The 19,297-nt window shown below is 43.3% G+C and overlaps 3 protein-coding genes across 8 annotated transcripts in view; 2 read left to right on the top strand and 1 right to left on the bottom strand.

Annotated features, from left to right (window-relative positions):
* The window catches only part of MESK2 (misexpression suppressor of KSR 2), a 30,812-nt gene extending 25,188 nt beyond the window's left edge, over positions 1–5,624 (top strand). For 3 of the 4 annotated variants that reach the window (XM_089579768.1, XM_089579767.1, XM_089579766.1), the window contains exon 14: positions 4,162–5,624. In XM_089579768.1, coding sequence (XP_089435894.1) covers positions 4,162–4,286 — 125 coding nt within the window. In that variant the 3' untranslated portion in view covers positions 4,287–5,624. The other variant, XM_089579769.1, reaches the window with a different exon arrangement.
* Positions 5,500–11,901, bottom strand: LOC149350670 (ileal sodium/bile acid cotransporter-like). Its single transcript, XM_089579770.1, has 3 exons — positions 10,255–11,901; positions 9,582–9,753; positions 5,500–6,550 (listed from the first exon to the last, which is right to left on the bottom strand). Exons 1-3 carry the CDS (start codon positions 10,777–10,779, stop codon positions 5,964–5,966), a joined length of 1,284 nt encoding a protein of 427 aa, XP_089435896.1. The 5' UTR covers positions 10,780–11,901; the 3' UTR covers positions 5,500–5,963.
* A 106-nt stretch (positions 11,902–12,007) lies between these two features.
* Positions 12,008–19,297, top strand: part of Arms (Ankyrin repeat-rich membrane spanning) — a 67,937-nt gene continuing 60,647 nt past the window's right edge. Inside the window, exons 1-6 of one of the 3 annotated variants that reach the window (XM_089579763.1) lie at positions 12,008–12,132; positions 12,813–12,930; positions 13,058–13,156; positions 15,129–15,227; positions 16,792–16,989; positions 19,104–19,202. In XM_089579763.1, the coding sequence (XP_089435889.1) occupies positions 12,119–12,132; positions 12,813–12,930; positions 13,058–13,156; positions 15,129–15,227; positions 16,792–16,989; positions 19,104–19,202 (627 nt within the window). In that variant the 5' untranslated portion in view covers positions 12,008–12,118. Of the gene's footprint in view, positions 12,197–12,812; positions 12,931–13,057; positions 13,157–15,128; positions 15,228–16,791; positions 16,990–19,103; positions 19,203–19,297 lie in introns of all 3 variants that reach the window. The other 2 variants (XM_089579764.1, XM_089579765.1) reach the window with 2 other exon arrangements.

Raw genomic sequence — 19,297 nt, 5'->3', positions numbered from 1 at the left:
GTGCCAGAAAGAGCTTTTGCGCCCTTGCCCAAAACAGACGAGGCCTGAAGAGTGCGAGAGGAACCCGTCAGCACGGGCCGCTGGAAGCGTGGCAGCGACACCTACAGATATATGCATCTGGGCCAGTAGCAAAGCCAAGGCCTGGTGGCACATGACAGCATATGTGCTCCATTTCATTTGCTGGCTGGTGGCTGGCAGTATGCACATTGCAAGGGCCTCGGGTGGTCACTGTGATGGATACCTTTGGTTTCTTTCCCATGTTGGCGCGATACCTTTTTTTTTCCATGCTGGGAAGAACTTGTTGCTTTTATACTTTGGCTGTGACATATTGGCTGTTCATTTTTTGCTTCCTTGTTTCTGGCAGCCTCTTTGATGCTTCTTGTATGCTTGTGTGCGTGTGTGGGTGTGTGTGTGTGTGTGCACGGAAATTAAATTTACATTTAGTTGGTGATGGTAAAATATCTTCAGTGCCGTAAATGAATAATGTGGTATTGGAGTTTGCTGTATGATGTTTCTCTTGCGGTGAAAAATGCACAGGTTTGCACTTGAAGCTTGAAAGGCCACCTTGCTTTAAAAGCAATGGTCTTTTTATGTAGACCATTTTATACTGGCGCCTAGGGCTTTGCATACCATTCGTGAATTGCTGTCCATGCATCTTTGTCGCAGCTTGGAGTGGGCTGTGCAGGTAGTGTTTAATGGCACAGGTGTTCTATTCATCCTTTTCTAGTCTGCTATGTTCTGCTTTGCTGGTATAAGCATGCTTGTAGCTGTAGGTGCAGTATGGTAGGTTAGCACTTAGCAGTGCAGCAGGTGGTAGTGTTCGCACTAACTGGACTCATTTAAAATGCTACTGACTTGCTTATTTCGGTAAGGAAGGGTGACCATTCTGTACACCTGATTTGTGGCCCGCAACACTTACCAGCTTAAAATATACACTGTGGTGCTACAGCTGGGTTACGCACAGGAACCATGAATGCTTGGCGATAGGTTTTGTAAAGATTTGATAACAAGGTTTGAGAGATCTGCTCTGTATATGGTGTGCGTGAAAGTAACATTGCTGGTAGTTGGCTGTGACATTTTGTGTGGGTGTGCCAACGGCTGGGTAGTTTAGTGGGGGAAAGGTCAATACTGAGGGTTTGTGGACATGGTTCAAGGTGATGTGCGAGAATATTTGCGCTATGCCAAACTTGTTTGTTGTCTTGGCAGTGGCTTCAGCTGGCAAACTGGTTGTATACACCCATTTTGCCTTATCCTCTGTTGCTTCTTTCGATTCCTGTGTGCTTAGTACCTTATTATTCTGATTGATGCCTTTCTAGTGCACGTAGGCTTTGTCTCATCTCTGTTGTGCTGTTTCCTTTCATACAACTGGCTTGTTTAAGATGTTTCTCAAAGATTAATTGCTGTTTCATTTTTTTTTTTTTTTTGCCAAATATGTTTTGATGTGCTAGTTGATTAGTTTTCAATGCTTCCACACAATCAATCTTGGGGGTGCAGTGATTCTGGTGTAAGTCATAAATTTTAATTACTTGTATTTCAGCGCTCTTATACCTCCTACTGAAATCATTTGTGTAACCATGTTTGTGTGTGCACCTTACTGCACTTTGCAAAGCACTAGCAGCCTGCTGGTTAGTAATGCACAGTTCTGTATTCATGGAGTGCACAGATAACTTGCTGCTTTGTACCATATGGAAGATTAGTACTTTGCATCAAGAAGGCTGATATCATTCTAGGAGCACATCATGTGCTGAGGAGCCCATGCTGCATTTAAAGGTCTTTGATACACTGGGCAAAGTTAGCAGCCTTAACTGGCCCGAAGCGTTTTTTTTTTTTTGCATTACATCTAACGCGACATCTCTTGGGTGGCCTTTGTGTCATTTTTGCATATTCTTTTCCTTTAAGCTGTCTTCTACCTGCTTACTCGCACCAATTACAATCACAAGTAGCTCAAATTTTTGAAATTGCATTGCCATAGTAACTGGGGATGCTGCCTAGTCTGAGTGCATACATCTTAGGAGTGCACATTTCGCATTCAATTAATGTGCTGCAAACAGTAGTGAAAGCCATGATGCTTTTTGACCTAGTTGTAGCCTCGATTCAGTTTGCAAATCTGGTCCCTTCAAGACATTGTGGAAAGTTGCAGTTACTTTTTGCCGAGTCCTGAATAATCGCTTTTCCTGTGGTTTTTCTAATTTGGAAGTTTTATAGAGATGCTCATTTATGCGTTAGACTGTGTCCCGAGAGCTTGTTCATGATAGTGGCGGATCGCCATATGCATGCACCAATTGGCACAAGCAAAGTGAACAGGACAGAGCTTGGGAGAAATTGTTGGCAGTCTGGTGGGAACCTCAGCAAATGATTTGGGCAAAATTACTTGCACAGTTGTTCTGCACTACTCATCACCGCATACTTACAAGGTCTTTTGGCATCTTTTCTTGCATGCTTGTTGCGCTGTTGTGGCAGGCTTGGCTTTTGAAAGAATGCATTGTGTATGGCAACAACAGGATTGACTGGTCCTTAACAGCCGTATGAGCTGTGAACATTGCCGACCAAAAGTGGGAACAAAACATAGCTGTTTCTTTGGTAGCTCCTTGAGGCATTCTAATTCATAGGGCCCCTTGAATTTGGTACCTGCAAGGGAAACCGATAGGATGGTGGGCATTAAAGGCCCCCATACACTCTTACAATGTCCTTAAGCATTTATTCCTCAGCATTTTTCATCTTGTTAGCATGCTACTCTGCTGCATTGTAGACACTCCCCAGAATACGATGTCATCACAGGGTGGTGTCCTTGCCACAGAGGAATGAAGAGTGCTTATTCAATTGTATTGTAAACTTATAGTGATGAAGATGCCATGAAAAATGCAGCTTTCTGGGCTATGACTGGTCTAGTGTTGGAGGTGCGTCACACATGCCACAGTGCCTCTTGTGCGCGCGGTGCAGCCCCTGTAGCTTCCAGTGTGCTAGCAATGGTGCAAAGAGAAACTCAAAAACAAAGAAAATATGTATTTATACAGGTGTCCATTAATGGCATTTGCACATACTTTCACTATTCATGCCAGTGGTACTTGAAAGGTTATGTGCCTGGCTACCAGTCAGAAGTTCCATCGTTTGATTTACCGCCTGGATCCACTTTCTTAAGTTCTTATTCGTGGGCATCTCTGTCGAGGCGACACCGGATGTACATCAGAGAAGTGCCAAGGATTGGCCCTTTGAATGACGAGCATTTCAAAGTCAACGCTGTTATTGAGCATAGTGAAGCATGCTGCTAGTGAGAGCAATGCACTACTTGTGGTCCATGTGCTAGTAGTTGAGACACGATAGCCAGCTGCAAGAAATTTTGCCTCAATGCATGCCAATGCAGTGCAAGGAACTCTAGGACAATGTTCATGAGCATCAAGACTTGGCAGGCATCCTTACAAAGATTTTCCATTGAAATTAAGTTCAGTGGTATTGTTGATAGTATCCCAGCTTGGTCTTCCATAATGCTGAAAAAGAATTTGAGCTTTTGGCAGCTTGAGAACTAAATTCAATAGCAGGCAGCTTGACCTTTTCTTATGTGAGAAGTGCATCACCATTAGTGCTGCTCTGAAATGGGCAAGTAGCATAGTTGGTCATTTTGTGCAGATATGTACGAGTAGAAGGTAGTTGTGCTGCAGTGTTCCTTGTACATCAGAGTATTTGTACCATGTACATGCATCTTTTCCTGCCCACTTCATATATATATGTATATATATATATATATATTGGGAGGTAGCAGGTTATGCCAACAGTTATGTGCAAGGACAGGAGTGGGGACACATTTTTATTAAACCCTGTTGTGTGCTTTGTGTTGCAGTGTTTTTTTTTTTTTAGTTGGTCTTTCTGTACGAAAAACTTGTGTGGCTGCTACTCAACCTTTATTTTATTCCCACACCTCCTATTTTGTCCCAATTTGTCTTGATCTTGTTTTGTAGTCGCAACACCTTACCTTAGGTGCTTCTGGCAGTGTGCTCCCAGACTTGCGTGTGTGTGGGTGTGTGTGTGTGACTGTGCATATGATAGTTCATTTGTTTTTCTCTTACGTTTTGAGTTGGTTTTGTAGATCTGAATTGTTTTTTATTCTATTTCTTTTTCCCTCTCCCTCTCCCTTCTTTCTTTTTCCCCTCACCCTCCTCTTTGTAGTCCCTAGTCTTGCTGGTCAAAAGTTGAGCTCAGTGCGTCAGACTTCGCTCGAAGAGGAGGCCAACGCCAAGCAGGAAGTACACATTGTTGAAAACCCCATTAACCAGCATCAGGTGAACTGCTAAGTGCAGGCGGAGAAACTCCAGCAATATGGAGGGCCCCACACAGGAGCTTTTTCGTGGCAGCACTCCTGCTAGAGTTGGTGTGCGAGGACTGTTTTGGTCATGGGATGGGGTACAGACACAAAAAAGCAAAGTGACGTGAGCAAAAAAAAAAAAAGTCAGCTAGGCTTAAACAAGAAAGCTGCTACTAGAATTGCATGTTATTGCATCACAAAAGCTTGTTGGTGTACCCACACGCACGTGGTAGCATGCACAGTGGTGCCTGGTGGTAGTACAAAGCTGCAGTCCCTTAAGCTCAAAAGGCACTGACCTTTGTGCCAGACCTGCCTACATGTGTTTCTCAGATCCTTGCTCTATACTTAAACATGCCTTGACCAAAGAATCTTAAGATTCTTTTGGAGAGCATCTCAAGAAAGCAAAAATGAGTAAAAGCTGCATGTGTGCATCTACTTCTGTGCGTGTGGCCAGGCTACATCAGACTTGTGATGACTTGGATTGAGGCTGTAGAGTAAAGTGTGTGGCTCTCAATAGTACAACGAAAGAGCTTCAGCAACAGTGCTTGCCTTTGGGGCTGCTTTAGCCAGCTTTGTTTGGCAAGTTGGGTGTGGAGCCATGCTTCAGTACAGAGACTGCCGAGGAGGACCAACGCATTGCTTGTTGACGCTTTTCTAATAATAGCTTGTTGCCGGTGCACTAAGTTCACAAGGGTGCAACTGTGTTCCTCGCAGGCTGGAGCATTTTCAAGAGACGCCTGCCGTGGGTTTTTGTGTGTGTAAGCTGGTTGCGTGCACCAGGGCTCATGGTCACGTTATGCAAAAATAGTGTTGTGCATATAAAAACTTGCTCCCATTGTGAAAGGTTGTTGTTTCAACTGTTCAGTCTGCTTTCACTGCTTGCTGCAAAGAAAAGGTGGGGAAGTAGGCTGCATTGAACTGGCTTGTTTTGCTCTGGTCTCGCCCACTCGTCTGTTATGAATGCTGGCAAACTGGAAGTTACGTGCTGTAAACGTTAAGGAGGTGGAGAGGTTTGGGCATGTTTTTTTTAGTGAGGCCTTGTTTGAAAGGCTTACTTTGTAGATGGTGGTTGAGATGGTGGCATGTACTGTACACAGTGTATACATGAGTGAAGCCTACTACACAAGATGTATAAATGACGTAATTTTACTTTGACTATGGGCATATGTTGCATTGTATGTTCTGTGTGCTGCTCCTAAAGATTCAGCCGAAGAAATGTATTTTTATTATAGTTTGTTCCTTACAACTGCATGTACAATGAATGCATTTGTTTTACATCTATGCAGGTACATGCACATGGTACAAATAAAGCAACATCATACACACAGTGCTGGCTGGCTTTTTTCTTCTGCACCCCCATGAAAAAAGTGGGGTTCAGCAAATAAACTACCTCACTGCTCACAAAGCAGAGCATATTTTTCTGCAGAAGTAGCATTTTAATATTTTGAACTCCATACTTCTGTTAAGTGCTTCCACCCAAGTGTTTGGCGACACACTTAAGTATGTTTGGCTCTGCCTGTTCGTGCTACTGCATATAGGTAGAAGCTGGTCTGCCACAGCATGGCTAACAAAGCTAGGCAGTCTTATTGTCTGCACCCATAAATGATGTGCACGGTTAAAAAAAAAAAAAAAAAGTACACTTTGGCTGAACATTTCACTCGCTGTCTTAATTGACAGAGTTTTCTAACTTTACATCATCCTGGCAGGCACGGGCATAGGTAGAACACTTCTGGCGCACTGTCAGTATTGCAAAAAGGGTTAAAAGTATGGCACTAGACAATGTTACCAGCACTACCACCGGTACTACAGCAAGGTCACCACTTGGTTCTGGCAGTGAGAAAGTAAGGACAACAATGGCAAGTGGTCCATTCTGAATGGCAGTTTCCAAGGAGACTGCAATAATCTGTTTGCGGTTGAGCCGAAATAGCCAAGCCATTGTTGCACCAAACAAGAACGCTGGGACTACAACCACAAAAGCAGCAACAACATCCATGAGAGTGATGAGCGTAACAATGTACCAATAGCTGTATGTTCCTATGACTAAGGCAACGAGTAAAATAGCTACGGAAAAGGGCTTCACAATTTTCTCTGATGTTTGTGCCCACTTGGGGCATTTGTATTGGATGAGAAGACCCAGGCCAAGCGGTAAGGTGAGTGCCACCAGGGACACCATCAGGTTGCTGAATGGCACTGCTGGTGTGGCACTACCAGCTATCCGGCGCCCAAGGGTGTGCATCCACATCGGCATCAGGGCTGCAGGGTCAGAAAATGTGGCATTAAGTACACATGGGCATGTGCCATTTTCAGTGTGAGAACATGACCAAGGCTTGCATACCATCCAAAAAGGCATACATGAATAGTGATACAACTTTTCTAGTACCTCGCTCTAATGAGCAACTTGCTGGCTGATAGGGACTGCCTCCCTGAAGACCAAGCACTTCAACTATGTCCAATGATTACTTGCTTGCCATGGGGTGTTGCGGACAGTTACAATGGCCCATGCATGGTGCCATGCAGAATGATTGGGAGGCTAAGCAATTAGGAATATATGCGGATATGCTTAGATGTAACATAGAAAGGTCACATTTACCACTACGTACAAGATGCGGGCAGTTTTTTTTTACTTCGTGTAATTGCACCATAACATGCAATCTTTTCTAGTTTTGTACAGTTTCAATCTTCCTCAAAGTGGCTGGTAGTAATGCAAAAGAGGTCACTGTTGAGGCAAATAGAGGCAATGAAGCACACTTGAATAAGAAATGAAACATTCTGCTGTTTTAAATCGCAATTTGTATAAGCTCAAACTTGTGTCATCTGCATTGTGAACAAGGGAGCTGTAGCACTCCTGAAATGTAAATTCTTCTAGTCAGTGGCCTGCAATTCACGTGTCTGACTATGCCTCCTGATCAGAATGTATGCCATCAAACTAAAGACTATGTCTTCTGCATTTGTGAAGCAGTTGCTGTCCCTCTGTTAAAAATGGTAGGCAAGTAGATGATCATCAGCATATAACTGAACAAACGATCTCATCAAATTACCAGCACTGACATGAACACCTATGTCACGTACTGCAGCTAATCATCTCTCACTCCACTCATGGCTGGGTAGCTTGCATCTTTACTTGGGCTAAAAGCTAAAGTGCTGATGTAATGTGATACTGATGCCTTCAAGAAGCATTTCCAGTGTTAATTATATCCTTGCTTTCAGGTGTAATGATAAATATTTGCAGACACACTCAGATGCAGATGCTAAGAATACAAGGATATGTAGGCTCATTCCAAGTGAGTGCCTATGCTTGTGTTCCTGCTTTTTTTTTTTTTTTCACAGTTTACTTAAATGCCATTATGAAGCAACTAGCCTTGATTATGATTCCAACATACAAGTTTCAGCCTACTAAAAACACTTCACACTAGATGTGAACTCTAGGAGAGCAAAGCACCTGTAACAGTACAGCAAAGCATCCAAGCAAAGATTAAACATAAGATGTGACAGGTCACACAGTGTTATTGACATAGATGAACCTGTAAGCTTTTTATCCTCTTTCTGTGTCCACTACAGAGTGCTTCATTTGCACAGCCTTGTTGGTGCTGAACTATGCACAAAGGCAGAAGTGCGCTGTCAATGTCCGACTGCCAAAGGTTGCAGATGAGCAGAAGACTTTTCGGCCACTGTCATTGTGACAGTCCACTTTAATCAACTGAAATGAGAAATTATTGAGGCTATGCACGTTCTACAACTAGAAGATTGTATCAGCCATTTATCTGTCCCTTCAGCAAATTGGGAGGTTTGTTTTCATAACTGGGGGGTCTGTCAGCAGGTTTCATACCACGTGGAATCTTGAAATTGCCTTCTTGTTTGTACATTCTAAACCTGTTTTTTTGCTTGGCATAGCTATTTACTTTCTCTACTCACTCGAATAAAATTCAGTTGCAAGTTCAGCACCTGTCTACTTGTTTCTCGCCCGTCGCGTTGATTCTTCAATATGCCCAACATCGCCACAGAGAAGCGCTTTCAGTCTGGCCAAAAAACATGATGCACTACACCATGTCACTAGTATGAATTCACTTTCAGAATTGTCAGGGAAACTAAGCACAAAGAATCAATCATCATCATCAGCCTGACTACGCCCACTGCAGGGCAAAGGCCTCTCCCATGGCTCTCCAATTTACCCTGTACTTTGCCATTTGTGGCCACCCTATCCTCGCAAACTTCTTAATCTCATCCGCCCACCTAACTTTCTGCCGCCCCCTGCTATGCTTATTTTCTCTTGGTATCCAGTCCGTTATCCTTAACGACCATCGGTTATCTTGTTTTCACATTACAAGCCCTGCCCAAGCCCTTTTCTTCCTCTTGATTTCGACCAGGATGTCATTAACCCGCATTCGTTCTCTCACCCACTCCGCTCGCTTCCGATCTCGTAACTTTACACCTATCATTTTTCTTTCCATAGCTCACTGCATTGTCCTTAACTTAAGCTGAACCCTCATCATTAGGCTCCATGTTTCTGACTCATAAGTGAGCACTGGTAAGATACAGCTGTTGTATACTTTTCTCTTGAGGGATGTCGGTAAACTGCCATTCATGATCTGAGAGAACCTGCCATATGCGCTCCACCCCATTCGTATTCTTCCTAGTTATTTCCCTCTCATGATCCAGACCAGCGGTCACTACCTGCCCTAAGTAGACATATTCTCTTACTATTTCCAGCACCTTGCTACCAATTGCGAACTACTGTTCCTTTGCTAGACTGCTGAACATTACTATGGTTTTCTGCATGTTAATTTTTAGACCCACTGTTCTGCTCTGCCTGTCTAACTCATTGACCATGCTTTGCAATTCATCTCCTGAGTGACTCAGCAAGGTAATGTCATCAGCATTAATGGAGGTATTCTCCATTAACTCTTATCCCCATCTGTTCCCAATTCGGGCCTCGGAATACCTCCTGTAAACAGGCGGTGAATAGCACTAACGAGATTGTGTCTCCCTGCCTGACACCCTTCATTATTGTTGCTTACTTTATGGCTATATATAGGGGCTGGTTATATTCTGCGCATTTCTATATCAGGTAATAGAGAAATGCGCAGAATATAATGCACAAAGAATGAAAAAGATCTGAAAATGTTCTTGCACATGTGTGTAGTGTATGAGGCTGGCTGTTCTCCTAGACATCGTTTAAAATGATATACAACTCTGGATGTTAATTACTGAGCACCCATGATTAAAAAAATTAAGCATGTGAACAGTGTAACCAAAAATTTCATAGTCCTTTCTTGTTTGTACATACCAAGTGCTCCAACACTGCTCATAAAGGTCATGGTAACGCTTAGATCCAAGTCTCCTTGTAAGAGCAGAGTATAGAAATTGCTGTAGATGCCACCAGGACATGAGCCAATTGTAAATAGCCCAAGTCTTGTCACTGCGTTTTGAAGCAGCAGCATGGAAATTCCATATGAAACCTGAAAAAGCAATGAAACATGAATAGTAATAGCAAGTAGTATCAGGCTATATCAACTGCTGTTTTCACCTTCCCTATACCTGTAGCACACTGCAACATTGATCGCCTTGTCTAGACTGCACAGGAAGGAAGTGACTGACATTCATTTTTATCCTGCTCCCTTCAGTCATTTTATTATGTAAATAATTTACATAAATACAGTTCTAGATATAATCTTTGCTAGATGTTTTCAACACACCAAGCTGTTTACTATTTGGCAGCTACTGAATTTTGAATGTAAACGAGTAGACTAACAATTTTGCAGTTATCGTCAAGGTGAATATGTCATGCACTACATGGGTGGAAATAACCTACATGCGCACAACGAAGAGAAGCCTTTCAAGATTTTGAGCCTCTGAAAGGATTTTGAAATAACTAAAAAACTAAACGGTCTTACTGTTTGCAGCTGAGCACTGTAATGGGTGGTGCTTTTTGCAGTTTCACAATAACTAGGGTTGCTTACCAATGGCATAAAGATGAACTGGCAGAACATGCCAATGGCTGGGGCAATTGGTCTCTTGACTTGTGAAAGCACTACACTCATATCCAGTTGGCATCCGACATTGACATTATTCAAGGCCACCAGAATTCCTATGACAGCTCCAAATCCCATTGAAAATGCTGTCAACTCCCGCACAACACACATTTTGTGAATGCCGCTGTAGGTTCCATTCGTGAGGCTGTCTTCCACCTGCCACAAAAGGTCTGCATAACCAATCTTCAGTGGAGTCAAGAGTGTTGAAAAGTTGTCAACAGGTGCAACTCCTTCCAGAGACATTGTGACTTCATCTTCGCTCAGTTGGACAACTGTCGAATCACTAGAGCGGAGGACAAGATTTGCCTTGCTCAGCTGCTGAGTAAAGCAGAAAGTGACATTTACAGGTTCGTAAAGCTGCAATCTAGATTCTTGACTGCTAAAATTGAGCACACAATGTGACGACTGAGTAAGTAACACTGCTACTACAAGACAAGAGTGGAACAGCCACATGACGGATGCACCGATCTGAGTTCAGCCTACTGATCGCCGGCAGCAGGCCGAGCTCCGTTCAATGCCTGTACCAGAGGACAGAAGGCAGATAAGATATAAAGTATCGCAAAACCCCCTAATCAGCTGCGACAAACGGAAGACAAGCCACGTAAGCTCTAGAATCCAGGTGCAAGTGAAGCCTGTTTGTGACTGAACACTCCTCACTCCTCAGTTTAGGAAGGGTGCTCTCTCTTTCTCGACTCGCGCTAGGTTGAAAGATAGCGAAACTCATGCTTTCACTCCGGTTCATAAGCACCACACTGGAACAATTTTGGTTAACCGAATCCGATCACCAAAACAGCGATCGGCAATGTGAAGATAATTGCGATGATACGGTCCGTCCGGTAGTTTGTCGCCTGACATTCAAGAAAACCAACGGATCAGGCCGGTGATCACAGGTAATGCCGGATGACAAGCGGAGGAGCAGCCACAAAACGCAACAAGAGCAGTCCCGTTAGGCTGGCTGAGGGCCGAAGTGCAGGAGCCGTTGCGCCGTTGCGTCTTTAGTGGACAAAAAAAAAAAAAAAAAACAGGTACAGGCGCTAATCGTAACGCGGTCAAGATCACACAGGCACGATTATAGTGCTTAGCGAGCAAAAAAAAAAAAAAAAGGAAAACCGGAGGCTGAGCACAAAACGTTAGCAGAGCACGAAACTGCTTGCGACTGCCACGAGACCACGTGACACATGTTTTCCAGTGACTTTAGTCAAGACGGGCCTTGGCCCCATGTGTCTTGGCGAGCTGATAGCACTGCAGCGCTGCAAAGCTGCAGTGCAGTGCACTGTGCACTGCGATGCATTGCACAGCTCTCGGGCGCGTCCTGCATGAATAAACGGGCAATAACTAGCGAAACATGTTCACAACTTTGCCACCCAAAGCAAAAAATTAAAAATAGAGGGCTAACACATACTGCATAGCTCTATGGCATAGCGGACTGCACACGAAATGAGCAATACAGCGCGAACAAAACTACTTTGTTCCAAAAAGTTTTTGAACTCGCGTGGCTTCGAAGCATTTAGTATCAGTCACCAAGACCTCTGACCGCGTATGATCTCTCAGTCATTTCGCAAAGCTAGCTCAACTGCACCCTGTCTCACCGTTGGCGTTCGTCCGAAACCGAAACTAGCATCGGGAAAAGCATAGCAGCTGGTTTACGAGCCGAATATTTAGCCACTGGCAGTCAGTGATCTCAGTTTTCATCCGGACGTGACCGCTCAGTTTACTGTACCAGTCATGCTACTGGGGCTGCTTTATCCGTTGCGGTCTTGTTTAAGTATGTGATGTCCAACGATCCATTGGAATGATCAAGAACGAGTAGGTATGCCGCTTGTGTGCCTACAGCTGTGCTGGATTCAACTTGTTATTCATAAGCGCTGCAGTAAGTTTCAGGTGTAGTGCGTTCACTCACATGTATGCACGTCGTTTCCATTCTGCTGCATACACTAAAAAACTGATGCTCGTGAAGTGTCATGTGATTCCTGCTCAGTGAGCAGTTTTATTTCTCTGTTGATTGCTCAGCAGCTTAATGTCGAACCTTTATGCTAGCCTTAAGACCGTCGTGGTGTCCTTTCGAAACACTCTTACAGGAGCGTTAGAGTATTATCAATTTGTGATTGGCACTACGCACTATATATTTTTCTGAGGAAGAGATGCAATAACGAAGAACTACGAATTTTAGTGTAATTACTCAATCAAAACTGGGTACTATATGTTTGACCAGGTGTTTGGGCGTGTATGCAACGCGTGTATGTGCTTTATTGTAATTTCAATATCTTTTACCACCATAAAATTAAGACCTGCTGATGCCTTTTGCATAATGTATCAGAGCGCCCGTTTATCCCATACATATGCGTAATTACCTTTCCACCAATTACTTTTTTTTTTTTTCTGGCATTAACGACTGTGAACTGCTACACCTGATCTTTTGGAGGTTACCCGGTGTTGCAGAGTTTATGTTGAGGTCACTGTTAACATACCCTGCATTTGCTTTTCAGGCTAGACAACATGACGTCTGCATTTGCAAGTGCTGTTGCTGTAATTAATGCTGGGGACCTGCATTCTCTTGAGAGGTCTCTTAATTCCAAGATCGTAAGCCCTGATGAAAGGGACGAGGTGGGACTTCTACTGCAGATTTTTTTTTAATGTCTGCTTTATTTTGCTCATGGGCCATGCATTGTGCACCCCCTAACTGCATATTACTGTGGGTGTATATTCTCTAACTTTTTTTTTTTATTTGCAGAATGGCCAAACACTGCTCATGATAGCTGCCCAGTGTGGACAGCTCCCCATTGTTGAAGAACTGATTCGACAAGGAGCTGATGTGCACTTAGAAGATGTTGTAAGTTGCCATTTTTGGCAGCTTAAGTTGTATTGATCGTACTACTTGCATACATCTAGGGCTGAGCAGTATGGGGCGAAGTAACTTACTGTGGTACCTTTCAGTTTGACTTTTAGACAATTGGGCTACGATCTAGCAGCTGCCAGTTTAGCTATAAAGGCGTGAGTGAGTGAGTGATTGATGCATTTTATTCTCTACAAATCATGTCAAGGTCGTCAAAAACAGGTGTCCTGGTGGACTGTGCAGGAGTCCGGGAAGACTCAGTGGCAGCTGTAACATCTAAAATGTGGGCAACATGTCATGCTAGGCAAGGCCAGAAAACAAGATGAAGGTTCAGTGTTGGAGTGGCCCTGCTGTCCTGTGTAAAAGGAACATGAGGAGGAAGGATGTAGTTGCTCAATACAAAAAACAATGTTCAACCTGCTGTTATGTACTGCCGTAAGATTTATTAAGGTGAACACTCTAGCGTATGCTGCTTGGTGCAAGTGGAGACATCGAACAGGGACTTCACACAATGCCACACGTATGCACTGCTTTTTGTTGTCTCACTGAAATATGAAGGCACACTCTAATTATGCCGAGGTTTCATCTATTATGCTGGCTTCTGACAAACTGGCATGCTTACTGAGAAGCAATGCACCTGTGAGAGTGTTGCTGTGTCACTCAGTGTGCTCAGTTTGAACAGGAGCTTATTTTCACTTGCTTCACAAATTGCACCTGCTTTGGCTGAAGGCTAAATCATGTATAAAAAAAATTTAGATTTAGTAAGGTTACCAGGGGCCTGAACAAGTAGTTTCAGAGCTGCAAGTAGCTTGAAGCTGAGATTATGTCTAGCCAAGCTAACAGAAGCATGTGACATAACACACAGCTTCTGTTAGCTGTGCGCTGATGTGTTTGTCCCTCAAGGCACAAATTTTTATGCTGCAGTGATTTTGTGCATCATCTGATCCTCATACCTCCTAAAAACAAAACATTCCTTGAGCACTGGTGTGTGACCACAAATACTAAAGTGTGCTGACAGCTACCGGTTCCTCGTTTGCTTTGCATTGTAATTATGCAACAGTTTGTTTGGAAAATTAACTGTTATTGTTGCTCTGAGCTTTCATATTTGTAATGAAAAAGATGCGTAAGTATGCCTGAGCAAAATAGCTATTCCTGGGCTTAAAGGGGCTCTGAAAGGAGCTGTCAGTAAAGTTGCGGTATGCCTGGGATGTTACAGGATGCCACTTCACAAATATCCTCCAGCAAGAATTTTTTTAATGCATTTTTAGAAGCTGAGCTATCTGTAGACAAAATTTGAATTTCCGTATCTATGCGCCTTTCCTTCTCCTCTCATCACTTTTGGGCACACTGAAATATTGGTGTTCCTTTACTGGCCCCACCCACTTGTCCCCATTGCCATCTGTTGACATGCACGGGAATTCCCCGGGAGGCGGCGCTTCCTAATCCGCTGGAGTGACCCAACCCAGTTGAGTGGCTGTGGCCATGGTAGCTACGTGACATCTGAAACAGTCGGAACCACGAACCAATGATAGCCCTCAGCTGCTGACCTAACAAGTGCTACATGATGCGTTGTGTGCAGATTTGGGCGAAAGCTCGGCACCACTGGTCGCCGCGAGGCGCGGAAGCAAGAATTTTTAAAAATGCATTGTAAATTATTGGCTCGCTTTTGAGGTCTTTTGCACGGCGTGAACGCTATTCATTTGTCAGTCTCTCCTTATGTCCTGTCTGTTTCGGTCTGTCTGCTTTATAGGAAACAGAACAGTGACCTGCCCAAGCTTACACCCTATTAATCTTTACATTATTTCTCTTGTTTTTATCTACACGTACCCCTCTATATAAGGTTGATTTTTTGCCTGTCTTAAAAGTTTTTACTTCTTTCGTTGCGTTGTGCTTAGCGTTGTCGTTTGAGTAATGTAATGGTTGCTGCTTGTGCACTCATTCAGTATGTGTATTGTTGCCACTTCTACAGGACAACTGGACAGCACTATTAAATGCTGCTAAGGAAGGATATACAGACATAGTTTCAGAGCTTGTAATGCACAAGGCGGACATTGAGCATCGAGATATGGTGAGCTTTTCTTCTTTTTCACACATGGGGGCCTGCTTAATGTGCTGAGCTCTTTTTCCACTGTGGACCATGTGCCTAGAAGTGACACAGAAAACGAGGTTTATTGGTGCCGTGCTGATAAAGCTTTGCTCATGTTGTGATTAAGAATTGGCAATTGTCTTGAACAGAGCTGTGGCCTGTCTTTTTCTTTTCTTGAATATGTGAACTGTATTATAAGTCGGTCTTTTTAGGTTGCAGTAAAAGCTTTCTTGTGGAAGAGACCTCCCAAGCTGGTGTGGAGCTCCTCCTGTAACGGCATTTCACCTCATTTGGAAAAGTTTTGAAGTATAACTGTATAAGAGACTTTTTCCAGAATAAAAGTGCTGGCATGTTGTTGGCATTGCATGTCATAACTGAAAACTTCTGCATCCTCTTGTTCACCAAGAAATGAACTGCAGTAACATGGAAAGCTGCTTGCCAGGTGTATAGGTATACCAGATGTTTCAGGGAAGACTTTAAATAATTTAAAAAGTACGCTTTTTGAGGCAAAACTTTGGCTTTTTGCAACATAGTATTGCCAATGCTGGCAAACCTCAGAAAGCAGGTGAATAATGTTAACTGGTTAGCTGCCTAAATAATTTCTGATAATTAACTTTTTAAATATTACAGTTAGGTGCTGGGTTGCAATCACAAATTTTTTAGCCGGTTGTTAGTAAAAACCATTTCAGTTTTTAGATTCTTGAAAACTCGATTACCCTTGGCGCTGTGGTTCGACAAAATTTGGCTACTTCAGCTAATTGCGTGCACTGGAGAAGTTGCCTTGCCTGCATGCTTTTCGAAAGAACATGTATATTGGCACGTTGTAGCCAAAAATTTGTTAAACCACAGCGCCGAGGGTAATCACATTTTTGAAATTCTAACAACTGAGATGGCTATTAGTAATGACTGGCTACAAATCTGTAATTGCAACCAGGTGTCTAACTCTAATAGTTAAGCAGTTAATTATTAGAAACTAGTTAAAGCTTACTAGTTAAAGAAGATTCTTCAGTTTTTGGGTGTCTGCCAGTACTGGTAATATTATGCTGCAGAAGCCACATTTTTACCTCAAAAAGTCTATTTTTGAAAATTAGTCTTCCCTGAGCCACCTGGTATATACACCTGGACAGGTTGCCCCCGGTGGGCAGGTGGGAAGCCTGCCACAAAGCAGGCTTCAGGTGGATGGACTGACGTGCACACACACACACTTGCATGAGAACCGAGGTTGTTAGAGGAGCTTCACTGCATGATCTAGGAGCAAACCTGAAGATGGTGCATTTTGTTTTACTTGAATGGGTTGTGTATGGCTGTCAGAGAGTGAAAAACCATGAGGTTAAACCTTTTCCCACACTGTCTCACACATGATTCTGTGATCTTGCTCACTGTCTTCCCTGGTGTTTAGAAAACCCTGTTCTGAAAAGCAGGTGGAGTAGCATAGGTTGTGTGCCTCACACACCTCCCAGGACAGTTCTAGAGTGCAAATAAGGGTTACTGTTACTGTTATTGTTACTATGGTTGGTTGGCTATAATTGAGTGCATACAATTCCAGGGTGGATGGACTGCCCTTATGTGGGCCTGCTATAAGGGTCACACAGAAACTGCCAAGTATTTGCTGGAGCAGGGAGCATTCCCTAATGTCCATGACCTGAACCACATGTCCTGCCTGATTTGGGCAGCTGGCAGGGGGCACCAGAGTATTGTGGGTGACCTGCTCAGCTATGGTGCTAAAGTCAATTCCGGTGACAAGGTAAAGCATATTCTGATTTTTTTTTTTTGATAAGGGGGTGTTTCCCTATTGCAGAAAACAGTAATACTTAAAAGAAAAAAGACAGTCATGAGTGTAAGGAGGTCTGTTTGAAACTTGTAAAAGACTATGTTAAGAGAAAGGGACATTGGAGTTGCATTTAAAAGAAATTCTTGCTATTGGTGTTGAGTCCTTTGTGGTGGAAGACATAGCTGTCCACTGCCTGCTTAAGGATACGCAGGAGTGAAATGTTCGCTCATATACCTTCAGTAGTTTTGACATTATAAAATTTGTGTGGTTCATTGCGATACCAAACTTGCAGAAAGCCTGGCATCGCCACAATACACGGTAGGAGCCTAGTGTCGCTCTTAACTTTTAGCCAAAGGAATGGTTCATGCACTGACGTTCTCCAAATATTTTTATCAGTCTGATTTTTGTTTTCTATGCAGAACATTATATCCATGCTTGTATAATGCAGTCATTTTCATTAAGTCAGAGTAGTTGCGGAAAATAAGAAAGTTGTCAGAAATGTAGGAACATCACTGCATAAAGAATTTATCAAGAAATACAGTGTGACAAATCTCATGAAAATCCATCCAGCCATTGTTATGCTATGCTTTCTGCAAGCAGAGTAGTTGGGTCAAAAAACACTTATGAGGAAACTGGCACTGAAGTTGCTCATGGCAGTGGCTTTATAGAGGCTGCCGCATTTGTAATGTATTTGCGTTTACTTTCGATTTTAGACACATGGTTCTAGCTGGAGAACTCTGGTGGAACAAGCTTTCTAGTGATACTGAGCTTGTCGTGAGCAGCAGTGCAGAACTGGATGTGTCACATTTGGAAATCAGCTGTTATCACAAAAACATTTTTAGGGTCACTTCGAGCCTGTTTCCAGCGGAAATTTTTTGGGTTGTGTTTGGAAAGGACTTGTAGGTTCCGAATCTGCTTTCTAAAATGCAACCTTTTATGAGATTTTCACAATTTGAAAACCATGTCTCCTCTTAAGGAAAAAAATTAGCTGGTTAGAGAGTGAAAGCTAAGGCGTATCGGGCAACTATACATGGCTTGGCGTCTGTAACGTTCAGTGCGCTCCGGATACCTGGATAGGCAGCACGCCCACCCTGCCACCCTGGCAGGGGGCAGTTAATGGTTGATCGCGAGAGTTTGCTCACCCAATGAACGCTGCGGCCTATTGCTGCAGTGCCACATGTCTGCCACAATGTTGTCAGCGCTAACCGAAGCAGGCCACATCTCTCTCTCACCACCCCACGTACCTCAAAGCGCGATTCAGGCGTCCACTGACCCAGGGAGCCAGTTATGAGTGCTTCCTTTCCTTAAAATCATCGCAGTCTAAAACGCTATCAGTGCCAACAAACACAATGAATGCCGATGGCCTATGGCCTCAGTGCCGTGTTTCTGCCACAACGTTGTCAATGCCAACGCATGCAGCGCACATTTGTCACTACTCCCACGTAGCTTAAAGCACGACTGAGGTGTCCACTGTCCCAGGGGGCCAGTTATGCGCCTTGCCTTTGCTTTCAAAGCTGCCACTCTTCATCGGTTTATCCACAAGACATTGCTTCCTTTACCTGCTTCTTTAGGTGACCCTCCTGCGCATGTGACGACAAGCTATATAAGTGTGTTTCATGCATGCAATAAAATCGGTTGGAAGTTGGCGCTTCATCCTGTTACCTTCCTATGTGTCTCGTCTGTTTTTTGCGCCTAAAAACTATTTAATTATGAACCAAAACCAACTAGCCCAGCAGCAAGTGAAGTGCTCTTATTCTAAAATGGGAAGAGAAAATTTTAATTAAGTCGAGGGGTAATTGTTTTATTAAGTGGCACGCATAGACTTGTGGTGGGCGTAGTAAAACTATAGATTTTTGCATTTCTTAAAATTGGCCGAGATAACACTGCAACAACTTTGTTTGTGGCCAGGTTAGCACAATAGACAATGACAGCTAAAAGCTATTTTAATTGAAGAAGCAAAAAATTTTGACTATACAACTCTGAGGCCAGCAGTAGAAGAAAGATCTTTTCGCTGAGGACCGTGTGTTGATTTCAGTTGCTTGTATTGTGTGTCCCTGGTGATGATGCTTTATTTGTATTTCACGCAGTATGGAACTACACCATTGGTTTGGGCATGTCGTCGAGGGTTCACAGGCATTGTTGAAATGCTTTTGGAAGCAGGTGCAAATGTTGACACTGCTGGAATGGTTAGTTCTCTTTCGCCTGGTTCTTAGGATATATATCTGCACATTTTTTTTCTGTACAGGTGTGAAATTAGACTTATACCCATGCCACACGCATA

The sequence above is a fragment of the Amblyomma mixtum genome, chromosome 3, assembly GCF_055824585.1.
Source record: "Amblyomma mixtum isolate Tamu chromosome 3, ASM5582458v1, whole genome shotgun sequence".
In the NCBI taxonomy this organism is placed as follows: Eukaryota; Metazoa; Arthropoda; class Arachnida; order Ixodida; family Ixodidae; genus Amblyomma; species Amblyomma mixtum.
This window is presented reverse-complemented; position numbering and strand designations above follow the sequence as displayed.